Here is a 21832-nt window from a genome sequence, read left to right as displayed (position 1 = left end):
AGGGGTCAGCTCCTGCATTGAGCATGTGCCCCTGGTGGTCAGTGCATCATCATAGTGACCAGTTGATTGGTCATTCGGTTGACTGGTTGTAATGGTCGCTTAGGTTTTTATATATATGATAGTAAGCAGGAATGGTATCTTTTTGTCCTTGAAGGACAGGCGACTTTCCTCTCAGGTCTGTAAAAGGGAATCTGGGGGACACTAAGCTGGCACCAGGCACACACACTGTCCTCCCATTTAGCTATCCCCAAACCTGCCCTCTGTCCCTCCACCATGGAGCTGCCTGTGTGTGTGCTGTCCTGTTTTAGAGTTAAAGTATAGTTGCCACACAATATTATATAAGTTTCAGGTGTACAACATAGTGATTTGACATTTAGATATCTTACAAAGTTCTCACTACACTAAGTCTACTAATCATCTGCCATCATGCAAAGCTACCATGCAATTGGCTATATTCCCCCGCACCTTTTTCACCATCACTCTACCCATCTCCCCTCTCGTAACCATCAGTTTGTTGTTTCCGAGTCTGTTTTTGTTTTGTTTGTTCATTTGTTTTGATTTTTTTTAATCCACATATAAGTGAAATCATGTGATATTTGTCTCTGTTTGACTTATTTCACTTGGAATAATACCCTCTAAGTCCATCTGTGTTGTTGCAAATGGAGGATTTCATCTTTTTTACTGCTGAGTAATATTCCATTGAATATATGTACCACATCTTTTTTATTCATTCGATGGACACCTAGGTTGCTTCTATATCTTGGCTATTATGCATGATGCTGCAATGAACACAGGAGTGCAGATATCTTTTAGAATTAGTGATTTGGATTTGTTCAGATAAATATCTAGAAGTGGGATTACTGCATCATATCATTGTTCTATTTTTAGCTTTCTGAGAAATCTCCATACTGTTTTCTACAGTGGCTGTACCAATTTGCAGTTCCACCAACAGAGCACAAGAGTTCCCTTTTCTCCACAACATCACCAACACTTGTTATTTGTTGGCTTTTTTATAACAGACATTCTGACTGGTGTTTTTAAGGAACTCTCATGAATCAAAATGTCAGAACAATGTCATACCACCACCAACACAAGAGTAAGAACCAACATTTATCAGCTGACTGCTATGTGCCAGGCTATGCTCTAAACACTTTCCATAATAGCTCATTTAATCTTCATAAGAACCTTATAAGGGAAATAGTAACGCCATCATATTTATAGTAACAGAGGAAATACAAAGGCATGGAGAAGTAAGGCAACTTTGCCAGAACCACGTAGCCAGGACCTGGTGCAGCTAGAGTCTGAATACAAGAAGTCACAAAGGAGAAATAAGATCAAGAACAAAATGCAAGGATGCAGCCAGGAACACGGCGCTGTCCTTGGCGGAAAGGAAGGTTGGCCAACACTAGATAAGCAGCACAGGAAGTACGATTCCACTGGGGAGCGAATCAGTCAAAATAGACAAGAGGGTATGAACTTAAAAAAAGGGGGGGGGGCGGGGAGGAAGTCAAGCAAAGGCCACTAGATCCCACTGAGAGGCAGACAGGTAGGTAAAGTGACACAGACATGCATGAAGTGACTTGGCCGGGGAGGCAGAGTTGAATCAGTCCAAGGAGCCATTCTGTGGTGAAAAGGGCCTTGGAGAGGAAGGAGGTGACCATGAGAAGACTGGATGTACAAGATGGGAAAAGACAGAGAAATCAACAACAGAGAGATGAGATTGTGAGCCAAGAGGAAGGAATAAGGGGGCACATATATCTCCACTCTGGAAAAGCAGGAGGCAAAGAAGCAGGAAGCAACTAATCTATGAGGAAATTGCATCGTTTCCTCTTCACTGTTATTTTAACCTTGTGTGATGTCTTTCTCAGCTACCCTGCCAAACAAATTGAGAAAGATGAACTCCTCCCTCAGGGCTTAACTCTCTGTAGGGTGAAATGGCCACATGCCAGCCACCACTGTCCATGTGCACTGGGTGAGGTTGGACGGTTGGTTTCTGCATGTCCTCTGTGTTTTTAGGGATCCTTACCAAGAAAGAGGTGTGATTTCAGGTGAGTAGGTGTCATTTGAAAAGGGGATTCTCCTCTTGCAGAATTAATGTGGATGTGAAATAAGGTCACATATGTAAAGGACATGTGTTCAGGGTTTGGCACTTAGTATGTGTTCAATGAATGATGGTCAAGAGGAGGAAGGTGTCTGTCTCTCCTACTCAGAAATAGTCAATGGTGTGCCACTGTCAACAGGACATAAGTCCAGCCCTCCATGAGCTAACCCCCTACTTATATTATAACCTTAGTCATAGAGTTGATTCACTATATTTATATCTTGGCAGCTTTACTCCAACACAGAAATGTCACAACATCTCTGTAAGAGGGTTTAAGAGTTGAATGACATGGATCCCCTCAGCATGGATCATAGAAGCTTATCCACCACCTAACTCTTTCAGGTCCAGGTGGGTGAAGTGAGGGAACCTCATCAGCTGCATCCTGAAACATGAGTCAAGTTTGGATGACATAAGATGACAGTGCTGGGTCCTTGGAGAACAGCTTTCGGTTCTGACAATGCCAGAACAGGAGAGAGACACTCATGAATTCAAGATCAAAGGAAGCAGCAAAAGCAAATGTCAGGTTTCAATAAAGCTGGGATACTCTGTTTCAAAAACAGATGACCACAGGTGGTCAAGCTTAAAAATAAGCAAACAGCAGTATGTACCGGGCCCACCTGGAAAAACCTGAAAAGGAATCCTAGAGCATTAAGAGGGAAACCACTATAGATGTTGTTTTCCAGTGTAACTGAGACTAAAAGTTACGTGGGTCTATGTTCCAGACAACACATCTCATTTTTACCAACCACTCTATTGGTCAACACAAGGCGGCTACTTTATTTTATTTGTGTTTTATGTTGTAGTTTTTGCCCTTCTCCCAGTCTGCTCCCTGGCAATCAGTCCGCAGCCTTCTGATTCTATTCCTAGCTCTGTATGTAGGCATGTGGCTCAGGCCTGCCTGATCACAGAACATCACAGTGGCCACAGCGACTGGCTCAGAGTTGGGTCTGCAGCCCAGTAAGAAGCAATGAGATGCAATAAGCGCTATGTTGGCGCAGCAGAGGAAAAGGCACTGCTTATTTCTGCTGAAATTTCCATAAGTGAGATGACATATACCTGGAGCTGAGTCATCACTATGGAAAACAGAGCCAGGAAATTGGATCCTCTCCACACCAGTTAAGCCCTTGGGTCAGAGTGCACCTAAAGCCAATCTCTCCCAACAAAGTCAAGTGAACCAATGAATTCCTACTTTTCTTAAGCCAGGTTGAATTGGGTGGCATCCTCATGAATGAGAGTCATAACTAATGGAGAAACAGAAGCTGAAATAAACTTATCTCTGCCAGAGAGGTGGGGTGGCCCCTGGGTCGGCAGACACAGTCTGAGTCCCTGCACCCGCCCCGCATGGGAGAAACATAACTCAAAGGCTGCACCTCTCAGGAGGGGGAGCTGGTGTGGACTCCCACCAACCCCAACAGCTCTTGGCTCAAACTGGCTGGGAAAACAGCCACCCTCCCTTGGATGCAGAGAGAGCTCAGGCAGTTTTCAACGCAGCTCAATGGACTGCCATTGCTGTTGTTTTCTGGGGCCAAATCAAGCCCTAGCCGATCTGGCTCAGTGGATAGAGTGTGTCGGCCTGCGGACTGAAGGGTCCTGGGTTCAATTTCGGTCAACAGCACATGCCCAGGTTGCGGGCTCGATCCCCAGTAGGGGACATGCAGGAAGCAACTGATCAATGATTGTCTCTCATCATTGATGTTTCAATCTCTCTCTCCCTCTCCTTTCCTCTCTGAAATCAATAAAAATATATTAAAAAAAAGAATGAAGCATGAATTTAGTGCAGCTGTAAGCAGCCCGAATTCCATGATCATTTTAAATGGAACAAAATGGTGATGTGGCTTTTGTTTATTGCCATTTATCTTGCATCCTCCTCAGGCTCAGTGAAACATGGTCCTTCTGTGCAACCGCAGCGCCTTGGGATAGTGCCAGGCATCTAATGTGGCTCCTGGTCCCTAACAAGTAAGACCGAAAAAGAAGATGGAAACCAACGGCCATCTGCAAGATGTGGCGATGAATTACTTAGACTTCCAAGCAACCATTTTGAGGCAAGGTTAGTAAATGAGCCTGGAATACTGGGCTCCCTTGCTGGGAGTGTGATGACTCCTTAGGGGCTGTGCTCACCATCCACTCAGACTCCCCATTGCCACAGTGGTCGGCCCACCTGCCTGCAGATTTAGCCTCAAATCGAGGCGAAGCTCATCCCATACTTTGTGAGTACATTCAAACTAGGTTTTATTTTTAGAGCCACAATTCTACCCACAGAGCTGGGGCTTATAGCTCTTAGACATGTTATCAACAGGATGATGTGAACAGAGAAATATCAGTGAGGGTTTTTTAAGCCTGTAACAGTACAGGTTGAATTGTGTCCCCACAGAAGAGAACTGTTGAAATTCTAACCCACAGTACCTTGAAATATGACCTTATTTGGAAATGGGGTCATTGCAGATGTAATCATTTAAATGACTGGTTTCCTCCTAACAGGAAAGAGGCACAGGGGGTGCTGAGATTGTGATGCACCCACAAACCTAGGACCCCAAAGGAGTGCAGCAAACCCCCTACAGTAGAACAGGCTTCAGAAGGACCAACCCTGCTGGCACCTCAGTTTGGGACTTCTGGCCTCCAACCTGTTTTAAGCCTCCCAGTGTGTGTGGTGCTTTGTTATGGCAGCCCCAGCACCATTTCTCAGGGTGTTGTTACAACTCCTATTCCTCGCTTTACAGAATACATACATTTCTGAAACGGTGAATGAATATAGATCAATGATTAGCACGTAACTTGAACACTGGAGATGTGGTCCCAGAGAATGATTTTGACTACAAGATGTTCCATAAGCCACGTCACAGAAATCTTGCCCAAACACTATTCATAAACACAGTTGAGTTTAGCATAAGGGGCATTTCCTAGTTCAGTTTCAGGAAGAAGTTCACAAATGACATTACACACACCATGAGCCCAGGAGACAGCTCAGCAGTGGCAGCGACAGTCCAGTGAGGACCCACTTAGTTGTAGAGCACCTACTATGTGCCAGGCACCTGGCCAGGCACTTTAAAGACATATTTTTCAAGACAAGTATTCCTCTCTTTTGTAAAACAAAAGTAACAGCAAACCTTTGCTTTGGCTGTGACCTCCCACAGAGGGCAGGAGAGGAATGACTAAAGGTCTCTTCCACAGTCCCACACGGACCCTCCTCTTCACTGAAACTGCTCCTCCTTCCGAAGCAGTAACCTCAGCTTCTCCATGTCTCACCACGGCCACCTGCCAGGCTTGCTACATTGCTTATCAACCACCGTTATAATGGCATCAGCCCTGCAATCCATCCCGCCTTCTGTTCACCCCTTCCTTGGCCTGCCAATCTCTCTGCTTCCAGATGTTCTTAGGAGAATGACAAAAACTTAACTCGTCCAACAAGTCCCTATTAGAGGCCTGCCGCTTCCCTGTCCTTCCCAATTGATGAGTCTCTCTCGACACTGATGTTTCTCTCTCTCTTCCTTTCCCTTCCTCTCTGAAAAAAATAGTCCTATCTAATAAAAGAGAAACATGGTAATTGGCTGCTACCCTTCCCATTAGCTAATCAGGGCGATATGCAAATTAACTGTCAGCCAAGATGGCGGCCTGCAGCCAGGCAGCTTGAAACTAACGTGAGGCTTGCTTGCTTCAGTGACGGAGGAAACCAACGTCCCGTCTGTCTTGCAGGCCTCTGAGCCTGCAGTTTGAAACATTTTAACAAATATAGAAGCTTAAAAAAACCCCAGAAACCAGCTTTCAGCAAGCTGGGATCTCAGAGCTAGAGTCAGAGCTGGAGTTATACATTGTTTCGAACCGAAACAACCCAGATACCTACTTTCAGCAGCAGAGGCCTAAGAGCTGGAGCCTCAGAGCTAAAGCTGGCCCAGAATAAAAAAAAGAAAAAAGAAAAAAAGGAGCGGTTGGGAGCTTCCGTCACCCGCCAGCCTGAAAACAGCCCTCAGCCCCTCACCCAGACTGGCCAGGCACCCCAGTGGGAACCCCCACCCTGAAGGGTGTGTGACCAGCTGCAAACAGCCATCATCCCCTCACCCAGGCTGGCCAGGCACCCCAGTGGGGACCCCCACCCTGATCCAGGACACCCTTCAGGGCAAACCATCCAGCCCCTACCCATGCACCAGGCCTCTACCCTATATAGTAAAAGGGTAATATGCCTCCCAGCACCGGGATCAGCAGAGCCGAGACGCCTCCCGGCACCAGGATCAGCGTGACAGGGGGCAGCGCCCAAACCCCCTGATCACCCTGCAGCTCTGTGTGTGACAGGGGGCGGGGCCACAACCTCCCTATCGGCCCTGCTCTGTGACAGGGGAAGGCACACCAACCTCCTGATCAGCCCTGCTCTGTGCCTGATACGGGGGAGGTCTCCAACCTCTGATCGCCCTGCGGCTCTGTGTGTGACAGGGTGCGGCGCCCCAACCCGCCCCCCCCCGCCACGGGCCCTGCTCTGTGTGTGATGGGGTAGAGCCATAACCTCCCCATTGACCCTGCCCTGAGTGTTACAGTGGCGGCGTCCCAATCCCCTGATCTGTCCTGCTCTGTGTGTGACAGGGGGCGGCGCCCCAACTCCCCTATGGGCCCTACTCTCTGAGTGACAGGGGGGAGCTCCTCAACCCCCTGATCGACCCTGCTCTGTGCGTGACAGGGGGTGGCGCCGCAACCTCCCCATCGACCCTGCCTTGAGTGTGACAGGGGGCGGTGCCCCAACCCCCCGATTGGCCCTACCCTGAGCGTGACTGGGGGTGGCATCGCAACCTCCCGATCCGCCCTGCTCTGTGCATGACAGGGGGCGGTGCCCCAACACCCCAATCAGCCCTGCTCTGAGCCCGACCAGGGTCTGCACCTAGGGATTAGGCCTGCCCTCTGTCACCCGGGAGCAGGCCTAAGCCAGCAGGGCGTTATCTCCTGAGGGCTCCCAGACTGCGAGAGGGCACAGGCCAGGCTGAGGGACACCCCCTTCCCCCCGAGTGCACAAATTTTTGTGCACCGGGCCTCTAGTAATAATAATTTTTTTAAAAAAAGAATGTTTAAAAGGTATGAGGAAATGCTTAAATATAACACTCAGTGAAGAAAATTAAATACAGCAGAATTTGACCGATTACCTCTTATTATTGGCAATTTATATTCCCTTCCCTCTTCCTCATTGTATATTTTAACTGTTTACCATGAATGTGTTGCTTTTATAATGAGGAAAAATGTTATTAAAAAGCAATTGACCATGTAATTTGCTTAAAAGGTTTTACTTGTTTTATCAGTTTTCAATTGCTATTTCTAAATTATTTCAAAAACAAAATTGCTAGTCTTGTGAGGAATTTTTCTTGTCCTTCAGGTTATTTAGATAGTGGAAGGCCAAGTACATTGGACTGTTTCAGCACCAACATATAAAAGGCTTGGAAGTCTACACTCCAGTCTTTACAGGAGTAACAACAGGACAAATGGAAAATCAATGACTGTCCTTGAACTCATCAGAGAATTGGGTTTGCAGGGCGAACTGTCCCCCGAAATGTGGAGAAACAGGCAAATCCAGAGTCACAGCCCAGACCCGCTCACCGGGAGCAGGAGTGCTGCGCTGCGGGGCCAGTACCATCTCCGCTGGGCCCAGACCTTGCTGCTGTGAGCGTTACCTCCAGGAGCTCCACCAGTTTCTCCTGGTGAAGACTCCCTGTGGCTCTGGCAGGTGGAGGCAAGAGCGATGTTTGTGAAATATGCCCAGAGCTTTCTCCGTAACAGAGGCTTGCTTACTCTCGAGGGGGACGACTTTACCAGAGCCTGGTCCTGAAGCCATAGGAGAATGGAATAACTCTCACCTCAGCCCCTTCTCACCTTCCTGTCCCACCTCAGAGGGATGAGGAAGCTATTCAAGGTCATAGGCCAGAGACTCAAGCCAGTGCACTAAGAGACTTGAGATTTAATCATGATTAGAGAACACTCCCCTCCCACACACTTTACCACCACCAGGGCCACAGTGTGAAAGTGGATTGCCCCAGAAAGAGCTATAAGACGCTCTTTGAGACTTAGGGAAGGCCAACATCAAGAGAGGAAACAAACACAGAGCCCAGAAGAATTTGAAAGCTCTTGCACCAATCCCAGCTATAGCAAACATTAAGCACACACAGGCTAAATCCTAACCAGATGAACATAAATGCTCACACGGAAGACTATCTCGGTTCCTATTACCCAATATAGTATCCCAATGTTAAGCAAAAAAATTATAAGGCATGCTAAAAAAACAAGCAAAACATACAGGTCAAGATCTGTGATCAAATAAGAAATCAGAGAAGACTTCAAACAAATAGACCAAGACTCATGTATGGTAGATGTTAGAATTTTCAGGCAGGAAATTTAAAATAACTATAATTAATATGTCAAGGGCTCTAATGGAAAAAGCAGGCCATATGCAAGAACAGATGGGTGGATATTCTAAGAAAGAATGCTAAAAATAAAAAATGCTGTAACAGAAATAAACCCAGAACATGACACCTATGTTTATACATATTCAACTTCTGGAAAACCAAACACAAAGAGGAATATCTTGAAAAGAAGTCAGAGCAGTGAGGGAAAATCATTTTGCCTATAAAGGAATAAGGATAAGAATAGTAATGGGCTTCTCTTCAGAAATCATGAAAGCAAAAAGACAATGAAGTGAGAGATTTAAGATGTTGAAAGAAGAAACACCCAACTAGAATTCTATATCCAGCAAAAGTATCCTTCAAAAGTGAAGGATAAAGACTTTCTCAGACAAGCAAAAAGTGAGGGAATTCATTACCAGAGACCTACCCTGCAAAGAAATATTAAGAGGAAAATTATATAGGTCAGAAATTTGGATCTACATAAAATAAAGGATAAGTGTTGGAGAATAAATGAAGGTAAAATAAAATCTTTTGCCTTTTTAAAAGCCTTAGTCCAGGGGTGGGCAAACTTTTTGACTTGAGGGCCACAATGGGTTCTTAAACTGGACCGGAGGGCTGGAACAAAAGCATGGATGGAGTGTTTGTGTGAACTAATATAAATTCAAAGTAAACATCATTACATAAAAGGGTAAGGTCTTTTTTTTTTTTTTTAGTTTTATTCATTTCAAACGGTCCGCGGGCCGTAGTTTGCCCACGGCTGCCTTAGTCGATCTAAAAAGTAACTGTTTAAAGTAATAGTAACAGTGTATTGGATAACTATAGCATATGGATAAGTGAAATGAGTGATAGTAACATCATAAGGGATGATGCGGGACTGGGGAATATTGTTAAAAAGTACCTTTGCTACACATAAAGAGGTGCTATTTTTAAGGTGGACTTACACTAGTTTAAAATGTATATTGTAAATCTAGGTAACCATTAACATTTAAAATAAACCAATAAAGCCCTAATCGGTTTGGCTCAGTGGATAGAGCGTTGGGCTACGGGCTCAAGGGTCCCAGGTTCGATTCCAGTCAAGGGCATGTACCTTGGTTGCCGGCATATCCCCAGAAGGGAGTGTGCAGGAGGCAGCTGATCCATGTTTCTCTCTCATCGATATTTCTAACTCTCTATCCCTCTCCCTTCCTCTCTGTAAAAAAATCAATAAAACATATTAAAAAATAAAATAAAATAAACCAATACAATTGAAAGTACACTGGAGGAGGCACCAGGGATCCAAGGCCTGCCTCCTCATCTGTGAAATGGTATGGTTAGATTAGATCACCACTCTCTGATCCCCTTCCTGCTCTGAACTTATATGACTAAAAAATATAAAATAAATTAAATAGCCTATTTTCTTCCTTTAAGAAAAATCTACAAGAAGTGATATCTACAAGAGCCTTCTGAAAAGTATAGACTTTTAAAATAACCAATTCTCTGATCTATTACTTCAGTAAGTTTAGGTTTCCATATTTCCATACTAGGCTGCCTTTAGCAGGTTTATCTAGTAAGTATAATAAAATATTGGGTTCAGCATTTCTCGATGCATTGTGCTATAGCAAAGCACGATAAGGCTGAAAAGAAAAGGCCTTGCACAATATTGATCTCACTGCCAGAGGCAGCACAAGACATGTGCCTTTCAACCCAAGAAAGAAATAAACTGAGCTGCCTTCCTGGCCTAAATGGAGCTCATAATCAGTTTGTGATTACCTCCAGATCTGTCAATAGACTTTCCTGCCCTGGCTCGCTGTCAATACACTTCTGAGCTCAGTGTGCACATTTATGAGCTACGACTTCCCTGTCAATCACAAAGTTTTGCTCTTCTACATTGCTGCTTAAGTTGCACTGTTCGTTAACAAAGAAAAGGCCACTTTGGAGTTAGCCTCGAGAGCACTGTGGAAATGGCCTGCCCCTTCTGAAATGAGATACTGATCTTGCCTGGGGTAAAGCTACTGAGAAAATACTCAGTCTCATCTCCAGACTCAGCTGCTCTAACCCTTTGCAATAAAAATCCCCAACAAGCAGAATTCTACTCATAAAGCCAATTTCCAACTTTCAAACCATTTGCCCAGGGGCAGACATAAATGCTTTAAGCCTCACTGGACTCATACCTACCTGTCCCAGCAGTTACTTGCATTCTCTTTTTGCCCTCGTGGGAAATAAAAGTGGCAGGAAAATCAGTGTTTCACTCAGAAGGAAAAAAGGGCCGGATGACCAGACATCGATACATTCCTCCCTGAATTCGACAGTTCTTCAAAGCACAGTTGGCTAAACAAATTTCAACAGGCCCAAATGAGTTGGATGCAGGCATCAGCTGGAACAAGGAGCAAATGGTGCTTGTTAAAGATCTGGGGCTAATAGGGCACTCTCTACTTGTTAGAGTAAAAAAGAAGTCAAGAAAAAATGTAGTCAATGACTCTCCATTTTGAATTTTATCCAAGTGCTTCAGACAATAAGGAGTCCCTCGGGACAGTTCAACTGCCCAGAAGTAAAAACAGAGGGACTCAGACCAATACCTATAGTCCTTTCCGGGGCACTAGGAGCTTCCCCCTCCCTAACCCCCCTCCTCCCCCCCTCAGGGCTCTAACACTCACCTTCAGACAGCAGCAGGGGCTGTGGGAAGGTTCCAGCTCTGTAGCCCACAGACTGGTCTGCACCCTTCATGGACATCAGGTTCTGTATAATTTGGATGCATTTGGGACAGAAGGTAGTCTCTTAAAGAGAGAAAGGTGACTTTAAACTGCTGCTCCTGATGTCACAGGCCAATGGAGGTACCAAGACCGAAGTTTCACATTTAAGGAAACGATTATTTTCTGCTCTCTCCTCGTTTTGCCAGTTGATACGTACTGCTTCTCACCATAAACCACGCTAGAATTCCACGCTCTAGAGTCAGGCCTGTCTGCCTTTTAAGCTCAGCCCAAATATGATCAAGTACTTACAAATCCAAAATGGGTGTTTTGGTAATGAAACGAGAAAGGCAGTGCTTGCCTCCACTTCTTTCAGTGGCGAGTTCAAGTTTCACAAAGATAAACATACCTCTTAAACACAGAGGGTGTGGGGAGAGAAAGAGAGAGGGAGGGAGTGGGAGAGAAGTTGATGGCTCTTGGCTAAGAGCTGTGCCATAACAATAACGGAGTTTCTGAGACTTAAGATTGATGAAACCATGCCAGGTTCAATACATTTTTTTCCATCGCTCAAAGGTTTAAAAAAAATAAAATGGCCCTAGCTGGTTTGTCTCAGTGGATAGAGCATTGGCCTGCAAACTGAAGGGTCCCGGGTTCGATTCTGGTTAAGGGCACATACCTGTTACAAGCTCGATCCCCAGCCCTGGTTGGAGTACGTCCAGGAGACAACCAATTGATGTGTCTCTTCTCACATCCATATTTCTCTCTCCCTGTCTCTCCCCCTCCTTTCCACTCTCTCTAAAAAAATCAATGGAAAAATACCCTCGGGTGAGGATTAACAACAAAAAATAAGCAATACTGGAAAATTCTAGGACTGTAAGCTTCTCTTTGACAACTTACCCTTATAATGATGCTACACCTAAACCATGTAGCATCAACAAAGAGACAACCGGCATTGCATGCTTGCTATGTGATACCTAAACCATGTAGCATCAACAGAGAGACAACCGGCATTGCATGCTTGCTATGTGATGCCATAGCAAGTACATGACCAACGGAGTCCTGTTGCCAAAAAATATCAACCCGAATCCAATCACGAGGAAACAATAGAACACTGCACGATAATGGACATTCTGTAAGACAACTGTTTAGGATTTTTCAAAAAAGGCAATGAAAAAGACAATGAAAGGACTAGTCTAGATTCAAAACTAAACAGCTAAATTCAATGTATCAATGTCAATGAATTCTGGATCTTGAAACAACCAAGCATCATAGAAGAGACATGTGTAGGGCTTTGGGGGAATTGGAATTCAAATTGGAATTCAAACTGTTTACTAGATACTAGAGGCCTGGTGCACAAATATGTGCACATTGAAAATAAATTAATTAGAAGGAATATTTTAATATCGCTATTTGCCCTTTCTCTATAAGTGTCAACCAAATCCACAATCGACAATGACAGATCGAAACACACACATGCGATTGGCGCCAGTGAGAGCTTTACATGTATTGTGCATACGCGAGTCAACTTAGCCTTTTATATTATAGAATAAACTTGCTTAATTAGACCTGCTTTCTGATTTAGCTAAACATTTTCCATCCCAGTGAAGCACCCCAACCTCTTTCAGCAACACATCAGTAAATATCAACACAAAGCAGATTATTATTGTAGATCACACAAGGAGGACAAAGGGTAAAATATTTAATTGCAGCAGTGTTTGACTATATTCTGCACAGTAAGAAAACCTGAAGTCATTTTCAAGGTCCACCATTTCTTACTTCCTTTAAGTTGGGTCAAGTTTCTAAGCTTTCTGGCTAATAGGATTCCACCGAGTCTCCTATCTACCTACTCCAGGACATCTGTGAGGATCAACTGAGATGAGGCATGGGAAAATGCTTCATAGACATTTGGTTAAAGTATAAAATGTTTGCACCTGGCTATAGAGCATGTCATGTTCCTGGGCTGAAGAAACTCTAAGGAGGCTAGTTGCTAGGGAGAGGAAACTGGGCGTTGCTATGAGACGTCATTACCCAGTGCCCACAGCCACTGTTTCTGAGCTGGGCTGTGGGCCACATTTTGTGCCATGGGTCTCAGCAGCATTGGCTGCAATTTGGTGGGCTGTCACTGCTGGGTGGTGGTGGGGCCCACTTGGGGGAGGCCAAGTGTTGCTTTGTTGGCAATAGGTCCACGGTGCCGTTTCTCTGTTAATGGCCAGTGCACGTTACAGCAGCTCCTGCATTGAGCAGCTGCGTTCAGCGTCTGCCCCCTGGTGCAGAGCGCGTCATAGCGACCGGTCGGATGGTCAGACACTTAGCATATTAGCCTTTTATATATATAGATAGATATTAGTGCATTAATATTTTCTTAGGTACATAATTAGTAGATATGTAGTGAAATGCCATTCTTAGAGGCATGCTGAAGAATTGGGAGGTGAAAGGTCTGTAACTTACTTTCAAATGATTCAATAAAATTAAGTGCATATACTATCTGTGTGTGTACGTATGTATGAAGAGATAAATGTGGCAAAAGAAAACAATTTGGTGAAGCCAGATGATGAGCATCCTGGTGTTTCTTTCAATGCTCTATAGATTTAAACTTGTTTTCTAAGGTGGGGGGGATTAGTTTTGTTTTTCATGGCATGCATCTTATCATCCTTTCCTCAGCTCTTTGCAATGACTTTTAAATTTATACTCACTCGGGATTTATAAAGTCTATAGAAGTAGAACAGAAACCCACTGCCCTTAGTTGGTGAGGCTTAAGTTATAATTCGCAGAATCAGAAATTAGTTGTGAGGCTACAGAGCTTCTAACATTTTCAAAATCTCACTGATGATTTTGTAAGTCAGAGTAATTTCAAGCAGTTCTGAGTCTGGAATCAGCTGCCCAGTTTCAGCACAGTGACATTTACTCTGCAATAACCTCACCAAACTATGATGTTTGAGGGCAGATTTTAAATCGACATCAAATTAAAATAAACAGTGCCAGAAGCCTTCTCTTTTTAAGTAGTCTTCCCCTACTGCTCCTGAACATACACTATGGTGAGAACCAGTGTCTTATACCCTGGTGGCGAGTGCTTCCACTGAATTGTAAAATTCCATGAGGTAAGTACCCTGTGCTAATCCCAGAATGTGGCCTAGAACCATGGCACAAAACAGGAACTCGGCATATACCAGCTGAATAAAGGGGTAGGTAAAATACAGATCCAAGGTGACTTTTCAAGGAAAACTATAATGTCTTTTTAATGTGTAGTGATGTGGCTCCTCTAATATGAGAGAAGAGAAGGGGAGGAGAAACCATTTAAAATAAAAACTTTAACATGTTATTGTTGGCCACCTGGGCCTCTGTCAGGGGGGGGGGGGAGAACTCTCTGGAAAGTAAAACAAATAGAAAAGGAGTATGTTTATGGAACAGAAATGATTACCTTCTGTCAGGAGCCACAGTTCAACCAGAGGCCTGGCTGAGTTGTTTGCCCAAGTCTTAAATGTTTGCCAGAAGGCTGCGTTAATGAACAAATTCTGTAAATCAATAGTTACATTTTATGTCTTAATTAAGCACTTAAAAATCAAAGACACATGAATTTTTTTCTGAGCTGTTTACAAAGCCTATTTTAATCTTTGATTTTAAAAAATGAATAATGTCTTTCCCAGAGATAAGTTTTTTACCTTTTTTCCCAAGTGGCTATTTTAGTAATATTTGCTCTAACACTATAATGAAATCTGTCAGGACTGGGAAGATGAGCACTTCACTGCAGCTGAAAAACTGGAGTACGTTTGACAATTTTTGATTAACACTAATAGGAATAGTGCCTCAAATTAAAATAATTAAGACAACAAAAATAAATTATTCTTCGTAAATCAGTCTTGCAAATTGAGGAATGGTGATAAAGAAACAGCATAGAGAAGCTCTTGGACTTTACGTGAAAGAGAAACTAAGGGGAACTAGGACCTGCCCACTGCCTCCGACCCGGACAGCGCCAGCACCAGAGCATGAAAGAAAACTCCCTTTAAATTCACTGGGCAATTTTTATGAACTCTGTGTGTGTGGGGAAAAATAATCAGTCAAATCAAACGTACGGTATCTTTGGAAAATTTAATTTGGACCATATTTTCTTTCTCTTGTTGAAAACACCCAACACTTCCATACACTCTGGGTTCCGCAGCTCACAGAGGGCAGCGCTCCCCTGCAGTGACTCGCTGTACCAACTCTCCACAGAAAGACCAGACATTTCCCAACAGTGTTTCTGAGTGTTTCCTTACAAACGCGTTAAAAGTTCCTAATAATAAGTGGCAAGTAAGACAAAGTAAGGCTGTATCTTCTCCCGTTTCCCCTTTTGGGGTGCTGCAGGTTGGAGGAACAAGGAAGACTTGTCACATCAGTGTTGGCACCCGGGACTGCTGCTGGTCCCCCAGGGCACCCACCTCACTGCGGCCCTGAGGCAGCCCTGCACCTGAGGAGCCTGGGATGGGTGAGTGGGAACAGCCGCTCTGCATCATGGGTCTAGCTCTAGCACCTCGGTCTTCTTGGTGCCCCTGGGCCTCTGGAGGAACAAAGGAACTAGGACCAAATCCTGACCCGAGGTCTCCCACCTGGTACTGCAGTACCACAGGTTCACTTCTGAGGCCTTACAATGAGTAAAGACTAAATGTAATTATTGAACATAAAATGAGAAAAAATACCTTTACTAATTATGATATCAAATTACTAGAATAAAAATAAAAGCATTCATTTGATAAAACATGTTTTCTATGTCAGATGAAAGCAACTCTCTTGCAAGGTAATCTAGTAATGTGTATTTGTTACTATTTATATAGTTTTGCCTGGTGCACTCATTTCTTTAATTGCATCTGAACAGCTTTGTCATTTCTCAAACTAGTAGTGTCATTAGCTTAAAAAAGAGATAAGGCAGCCAAATTTTACTAATTTTGGTTGCAGAAAAACATCTGACATTAACTTTCATCTTCACAAACATTAAGAGCACATGATTAAAGGTAATCCAATAGTTTCTTCTCTTATCAGGAAACTAAGCAGCTATACCATCAAATCTACACACAGGGCCCCTCATAAATATAAAATTAAATTCTTTTGAGGAATAGGTCTGTGGTTTTAGTTATGTGGGATTTACATTCAGTCACTGCATTCTGTAGTAAAAAAAAGTGTGGTCTTTGCTTCTGTTCACACACAGGCTCTCCTTGTGTCTCAGCAGGCGCTCACAGATGGCAGGTGGGTTCCCTGGCTGGCTGCAGGAGCGGGGCAGCCAGAGTCCTGTGCTCTCAGAAGCCCTGCAGGAACTCCTGGAGCTGGGTGACGATCTCCGTGTCCACCGTTTCCATGAGGGACTGGAAGCCCTGCTCGCCCAGGAGTTCCTGCTGTGCCTTGAGCTTTTCGTAGGTGAACTGCTGCAAGGACACAGAGTGCACCGGGTCCTTCAGGGCCAGCTGTGGGACAGAGAGGACCACACTGTGTCAAACAAAGGGCAAAACAGTCCCTCTTACACGTGCCTGTCTCAAATTCTTCATAACCTCTCCCACAGCAACACACTGCCCTGCCTCCCTGCTTACAAGAGACTCCCAAACAGCCTCACTGTGGAAATGTTTGTCAAATGAAATTCACTTGGTTTGTCTAACCTCAGGAACTAGGGCCTCTGAGCATGGAGTTGCATGATTAGCCCAATCTCACAACAACTAAGGTTTCATCCATGTAAAGACTCAAAACCTGGTAGAAGGACCCTGAAAGGAATAGAACATGCTGAAGAGCCTTAAACACAATTGTCCAGAGTTTCTCTTAGGAAAGCCAGGTAGTCTACTGTGGCAGGACCACAGGAAATGCACCCCATTCTGGATTGCTATGCTGTTCACATTCACTATATGCTTCTGGTTTAAAATGAGAAATGAAAATAATAAACAACATAAATAATAAACAAAACAAACACATACTCTTTCCCTCCCATTGGCATATTTGAAAAACAAAAGAAATACAATTAAATTAAAAATAGCCCATCATTCCACTCTCTAAAGATAACATTCAACAGAAAACATTTTGTCCTGGGGTTGCGGGCTCCATCCCCAGTGTGGGGCATGCAGGAAGCAGCCAATCAATGATTCTCTCTCATCACTGATGTTTCTATCTCTTGCGTCCTCTTGGAAATCAATAAAAATATAATAAAAATAAACCTCTTCAAAACAGGAACTTCCTTATGTACAACAATGCTTTGAAAGAATAAGGGAAAAGTGGGAATGAAAATAGAAAAAACTGCCAAGAAGACAGTCAAAGGGTCACTGGAATGATATCTAAGTTACTGAAAAATAAGTTCTCCCAAACAGTCCACATCTTTCATCTATAAACATAAAGACTTTAACCCTGACCGGTTTGGCTCAGTGGATAGAGCGTCGGCCTGCGGACTCAAGGGTCCCGGGTTCGATTCCAGTCAAGGGCATGTACCTTGGTTGCGGGCACATCCCCAGTGGGGAGTGTGCAGGAGGCGGCAGCTGATTGATGTTTCTCTCTCATCAATGTTTCTAACTCTCTATCCCTCTCCCTTCCTCTCTGTAAAAGAGATCAATAAAATATATTTTTTAAAAAAACCAAAAACATGAAGACTTTATTTACTCTGAATCAATGCTACACTGCTGAAGTTTCCAAGGGACCAGTACAAACTTGCTGAACTCTTCCTGGTTAAGGTTTCTGGTAACAATGCAAGTAAATAATGAGGAAATAACGAGGCTGCCTGCTTTGTCATACTCAAGAACAATACTGATGTCAGTAGGCAATTAATCTGAAATCTCAACTAAAAACAAAAACCAAGAAGCCATTGCTTTATTTAATTCCAAGGGCATGTTCAAGATAATTTTCTTTCCAGTATCTTTTGATTACTATTATGTAGCTACTGTGAAAGATCTTAACCTCTGGATCTCAAACTATATTTTATTAATATTTTAGCCCTATAACAGAAAGAACTGCTATCCCAGGAGGCTGCCTGGTTATCAATTTGAGTCTTCATTACACCTCAGTTGGATTATTTAAATTCATTCCTTCCTATCCTCTTGGATTGTTTTAATGTCACTTGCAACTCTGCAGGTTGTAAGAGCTTAATTAATCACTGAAACTGTGTATTTCTAAATTTGGGAAAGGTTAACATTGTTTTTGATGGTCTCAGTTGTAAGGAAAGTTATATTAAATCTACCATTTGAAATGTTCACTACTTTTTATAAAAGTAGCCTTAGTTGTGTGTCCAATGCCAGCCTTTTGTATGTTTCATCATCACCAGAAGACAGGTTCTGTGAGCAGATATTCAAGCTCACAGAGGAAATACTAATTACAAAGATCAATGCTTTGTACATGATACTCTATTGCCATTGTGTGTCAATGTTCCTCTTTATCACTCTCTCCCCTCCTCCCTCCCTTCCACTCTCTTTAGAAATCAACAGGAAAAAATATCCTCAGGTGAGCTTTTTTTTAAAAAAAAAAATTCAAGATTATAAATAATTTTAAAGGAAAGATATTTTATCCCTAGTCAGTTTGGCTCAGTAGGTAGAGCGTCGACCTGAGGACTGAAGGGTCCTGGGTTCAATTCCAGTCAAGGGCATGTACTCAGTTACAGGCTCAATCCCCAGCCCTGGTCGGGGCACTTGCAAGGAGGCAACCAATCCATGTGTCTCTGTCACATCAATGTGTCTCTCACATCAATGTTTCTCTCTCTGTCTCTCCCCCTCCATTCCACTCACTCTAAAAATTAATGAAAAAATACCCTCATGTGAGGATTTAAAAAAAAAAAAAAGGAAAGATATTTTACATTTCCCATTCTTTATTCTTACTATATTCCTATAGTAAGAAGTAATAGTTTTCTAAACAATTTAGCAATTAATTCAAAGGCATTTCTATAAAAGTCTATGATGTATATCCAAAAAAATTCATTGCAAAAAATCCAAGAAATAACCTGGAAAGAAACAACTTCAGTGAATCTCCTCAAAACAAAAGAATCAGCATTACAACTTAAACACGATTTGAGGGTCACGTGTTTTCTGTGAATAAAAGAACAAACCCTCTGCTCTGCTAAGGTAATAAACAATTATTTCATATCAAGGAATAAAATTAATCTGTTTCAGGAATAAATTCCCAATTTCAAAATTCTGCTTACCTTAATTTTGCAGTAAGGGATAGAGGAATGGACTAACAGATATTTTCAACCCTACAGAATATCTACACTAATAAAAGAGAAATATGTAAATTGGTCATCACTCTGCTACACCCACCAGCCAATCAGGATGAGTATGCAAATTAACCCAACAAAGATGGCGGCTGGAGCGGAGAAGTCTAGCCTGTGTCCCGGGTGCCGGAGGAAAACTGGTGCTGGCAGCCAGGGGAAGGAAGGCCTATTGTGCGAATCTTCATGCAATGGGCCTCTAGTGACAATGTATGGTTCCCCAAATTTTTAGAAGCTGCTTTTGTAACTTACCATTTTTTTCCTCTTATCCTGTTCTGTGGGTGGTTCTTCATCTTCTGTTGCTTTTGGTTCTTCAAGATGAGACATCAGCATGCAGCTACAGTTTTAAAGAAACGTTCTGAATAAATTTTTAAGTTTTTAACATACTAAAAACAAATCCTCAAAATCACTGACAACATTAATGCCTCTACATACCAAAATGTGAAAAACAGCTAGATGAATTAGATTTATAAGTTAAAAAAATTTACAAAACAATATCTCATTTTAAAAAGGGCTACACCAAAGAGCATTTTACTTGAGCATTTGAGGTAGTAAACTCTAAGATATTTATTTATAGGCAAAAGTTGAACCATATATTACTTGCCAGTCAGATGTATCCTTTATGTCTTTCTAAAAAATGACTTACAAACACTTAAAATTAACACTTTTTACCACTAAATTTCATTTGTCTGTAGATTATTATACATGTTTCATAACAGTAGCAATAATTTAAAACATAACATCATTAAAGCTCTATAGATTATGTAACAACCAACTTTATGCTCCAAATGACATAACCACTAGGATATAAGGAACTTGTCCCTGATGGCACCTGTGCCTGCAGGACAGTTATAAGCCATTTTGTTTTGAATCTCTGCACCACTGCTCTTCACCATTAGCAGAGATGACAGAAATGCAGCTTCCTACTTAGTCAACACTGGTTCCAGGGAGACCAGAAATGAATAGTGTCTAGTGAATCAAGTTGATGGGAACCAACCTCACTGTTTCCTAGTGTAGAAGAGTGGAATTCAGTAATTAAACAGAGTCATAGGTCCCTAACTAATAAACTGCGGCAAAGAAAGCTTGGTTTCTCTTATATTTTGTAGTAAAGTTACATGCTAGACACATTTTATTTATATATGTTTAATAAGATTCAACAACATATATCTGCTTTTCAATATTTTTGAACAAAATATGATTCGAACAGCAATCTTTCCCATGTGCTATAGATGGGAAAGTGGGCTCAGTACATTACTGAGGAAACCTCAAGGTGGCCTGGAATCTCATAAAGCCCTGCTTATCATTACATGAAATGTGTCCTTTATCAACAGTAATAAGAGTAAAGTTGAAACAATTCTACTAACTACAAAAGGATACAATGATTGATTTTTAAAAAGAATTTCAAATTAATAACTATATAAATATGAGATTACCAGCATTCCTGATAACATAATTTTAACTATTCTCCCAAAAATATAATTTTAACTATTCTCTTTTGAAACTAGTCAAGTATCATGTGACCCTCTAATATCTTAAAAGTGCCAGTAATGCTTACACCAGGCAAATACAAAAACAGGATGCTTGTCCATCTCCTTTACCCCATAACTTGCCTAAAAGCGGAAGAAACTTTTGTTGGAAAAAAAGTAACCCATTAAAACATCTTTAAAAAGGAATTCATATGCTAAAATACACTTGGATTTTTTTAAGTTAATGTCAAATCATAAAATAATAATTAAGATCAAAAAAGCTCAATTTAGAATTTCGCTATAACAAGATAAAGCTGATTTTAAAATAAACAAGAAACAGTATAAGCAAAATAAATTTTTTTCTTTATAGAAGACAAAATTAGAACAGTTGCTATACTGTTTTTATATGGTGATAGTGAAAAAAACTCATGCAGGATATAATTAATTACCCTCCCCCCAAGTATTGTCAAGTGCAATTAATTAAATGATCCACCTACTCTTTATGTGTTCCTGTCTCAGGATCTTCCGTCATGACATCATGGAGGCCCTCCACTGCAATGTTTATAATTCCACAGAATTTATCTTGGATAACACTAGAATAAAAGGAGAGCAAAACAGGATAAAGTGAAGTATTTCAATAGGTGTTCTTTTTTCTAATTATCCTCTTCAACACAAAGAGAAATTTTAGTTCTAAAATTCAAAGAATATTTTCAGAATATATTTCTTAAAGCAGACATTTTATTTTGTACATATATTAAAACTTCTCTTTCACTAGATTATTAGTGTGCTTCGATACTAGAAAGGTAGATTAGATAGAAAAGAGATGCTTTGTAATATTCTTTAACTTATTATAATAGTCTTGTGTTGATTTTATAACTAAAAAGGTAAAGATACAAAAATGTTAAAGATTAAAAATCTCTACTCTCCTAAAGACACTATCAAGAAAAAGAAAAGCCATAGACTAGGAAAAAACATCTGAAAATATGTATTTGATCAAAGACTTGGAACCAGAATATATAAAAAACTGAAAACTC

General features: G+C 42.0%; 1 protein-coding gene across 1 annotated transcript in view; it reads right to left on the bottom strand.

Annotated features, from left to right (window-relative positions):
• Positions 1-15207: 15207 nt before the first annotated feature.
• IPO11 (importin 11) overlaps positions 15208-21832 on the bottom strand; it is a 134999-nt gene continuing 128374 nt past the window's right edge. The window contains exons 28-30 of the mRNA XM_081089105.1: positions 21296-21391; positions 19585-19669; positions 15208-16567 (exon numbers count right to left, since the gene is read on the bottom strand). Coding sequence (XP_080945231.1) covers positions 16403-16567; positions 19585-19669; positions 21296-21391 — 346 coding nt within the window. The 3' untranslated portion in view covers positions 15208-16402. The remainder of the gene's footprint in view (positions 16568-19584; positions 19670-21295; positions 21392-21832) is intronic.

The sequence above is a fragment of the Myotis nattereri genome, assembly GCF_964212035.1.
Source record: "Myotis nattereri genome assembly, chromosome: 4".
Taxonomy (NCBI): domain Eukaryota; kingdom Metazoa; phylum Chordata; class Mammalia; order Chiroptera; family Vespertilionidae; genus Myotis; species Myotis nattereri.
The sequence above is the reverse complement of the archived record's forward strand: the minus strand, read 5'-3'. Positions and strand labels throughout refer to the sequence as shown.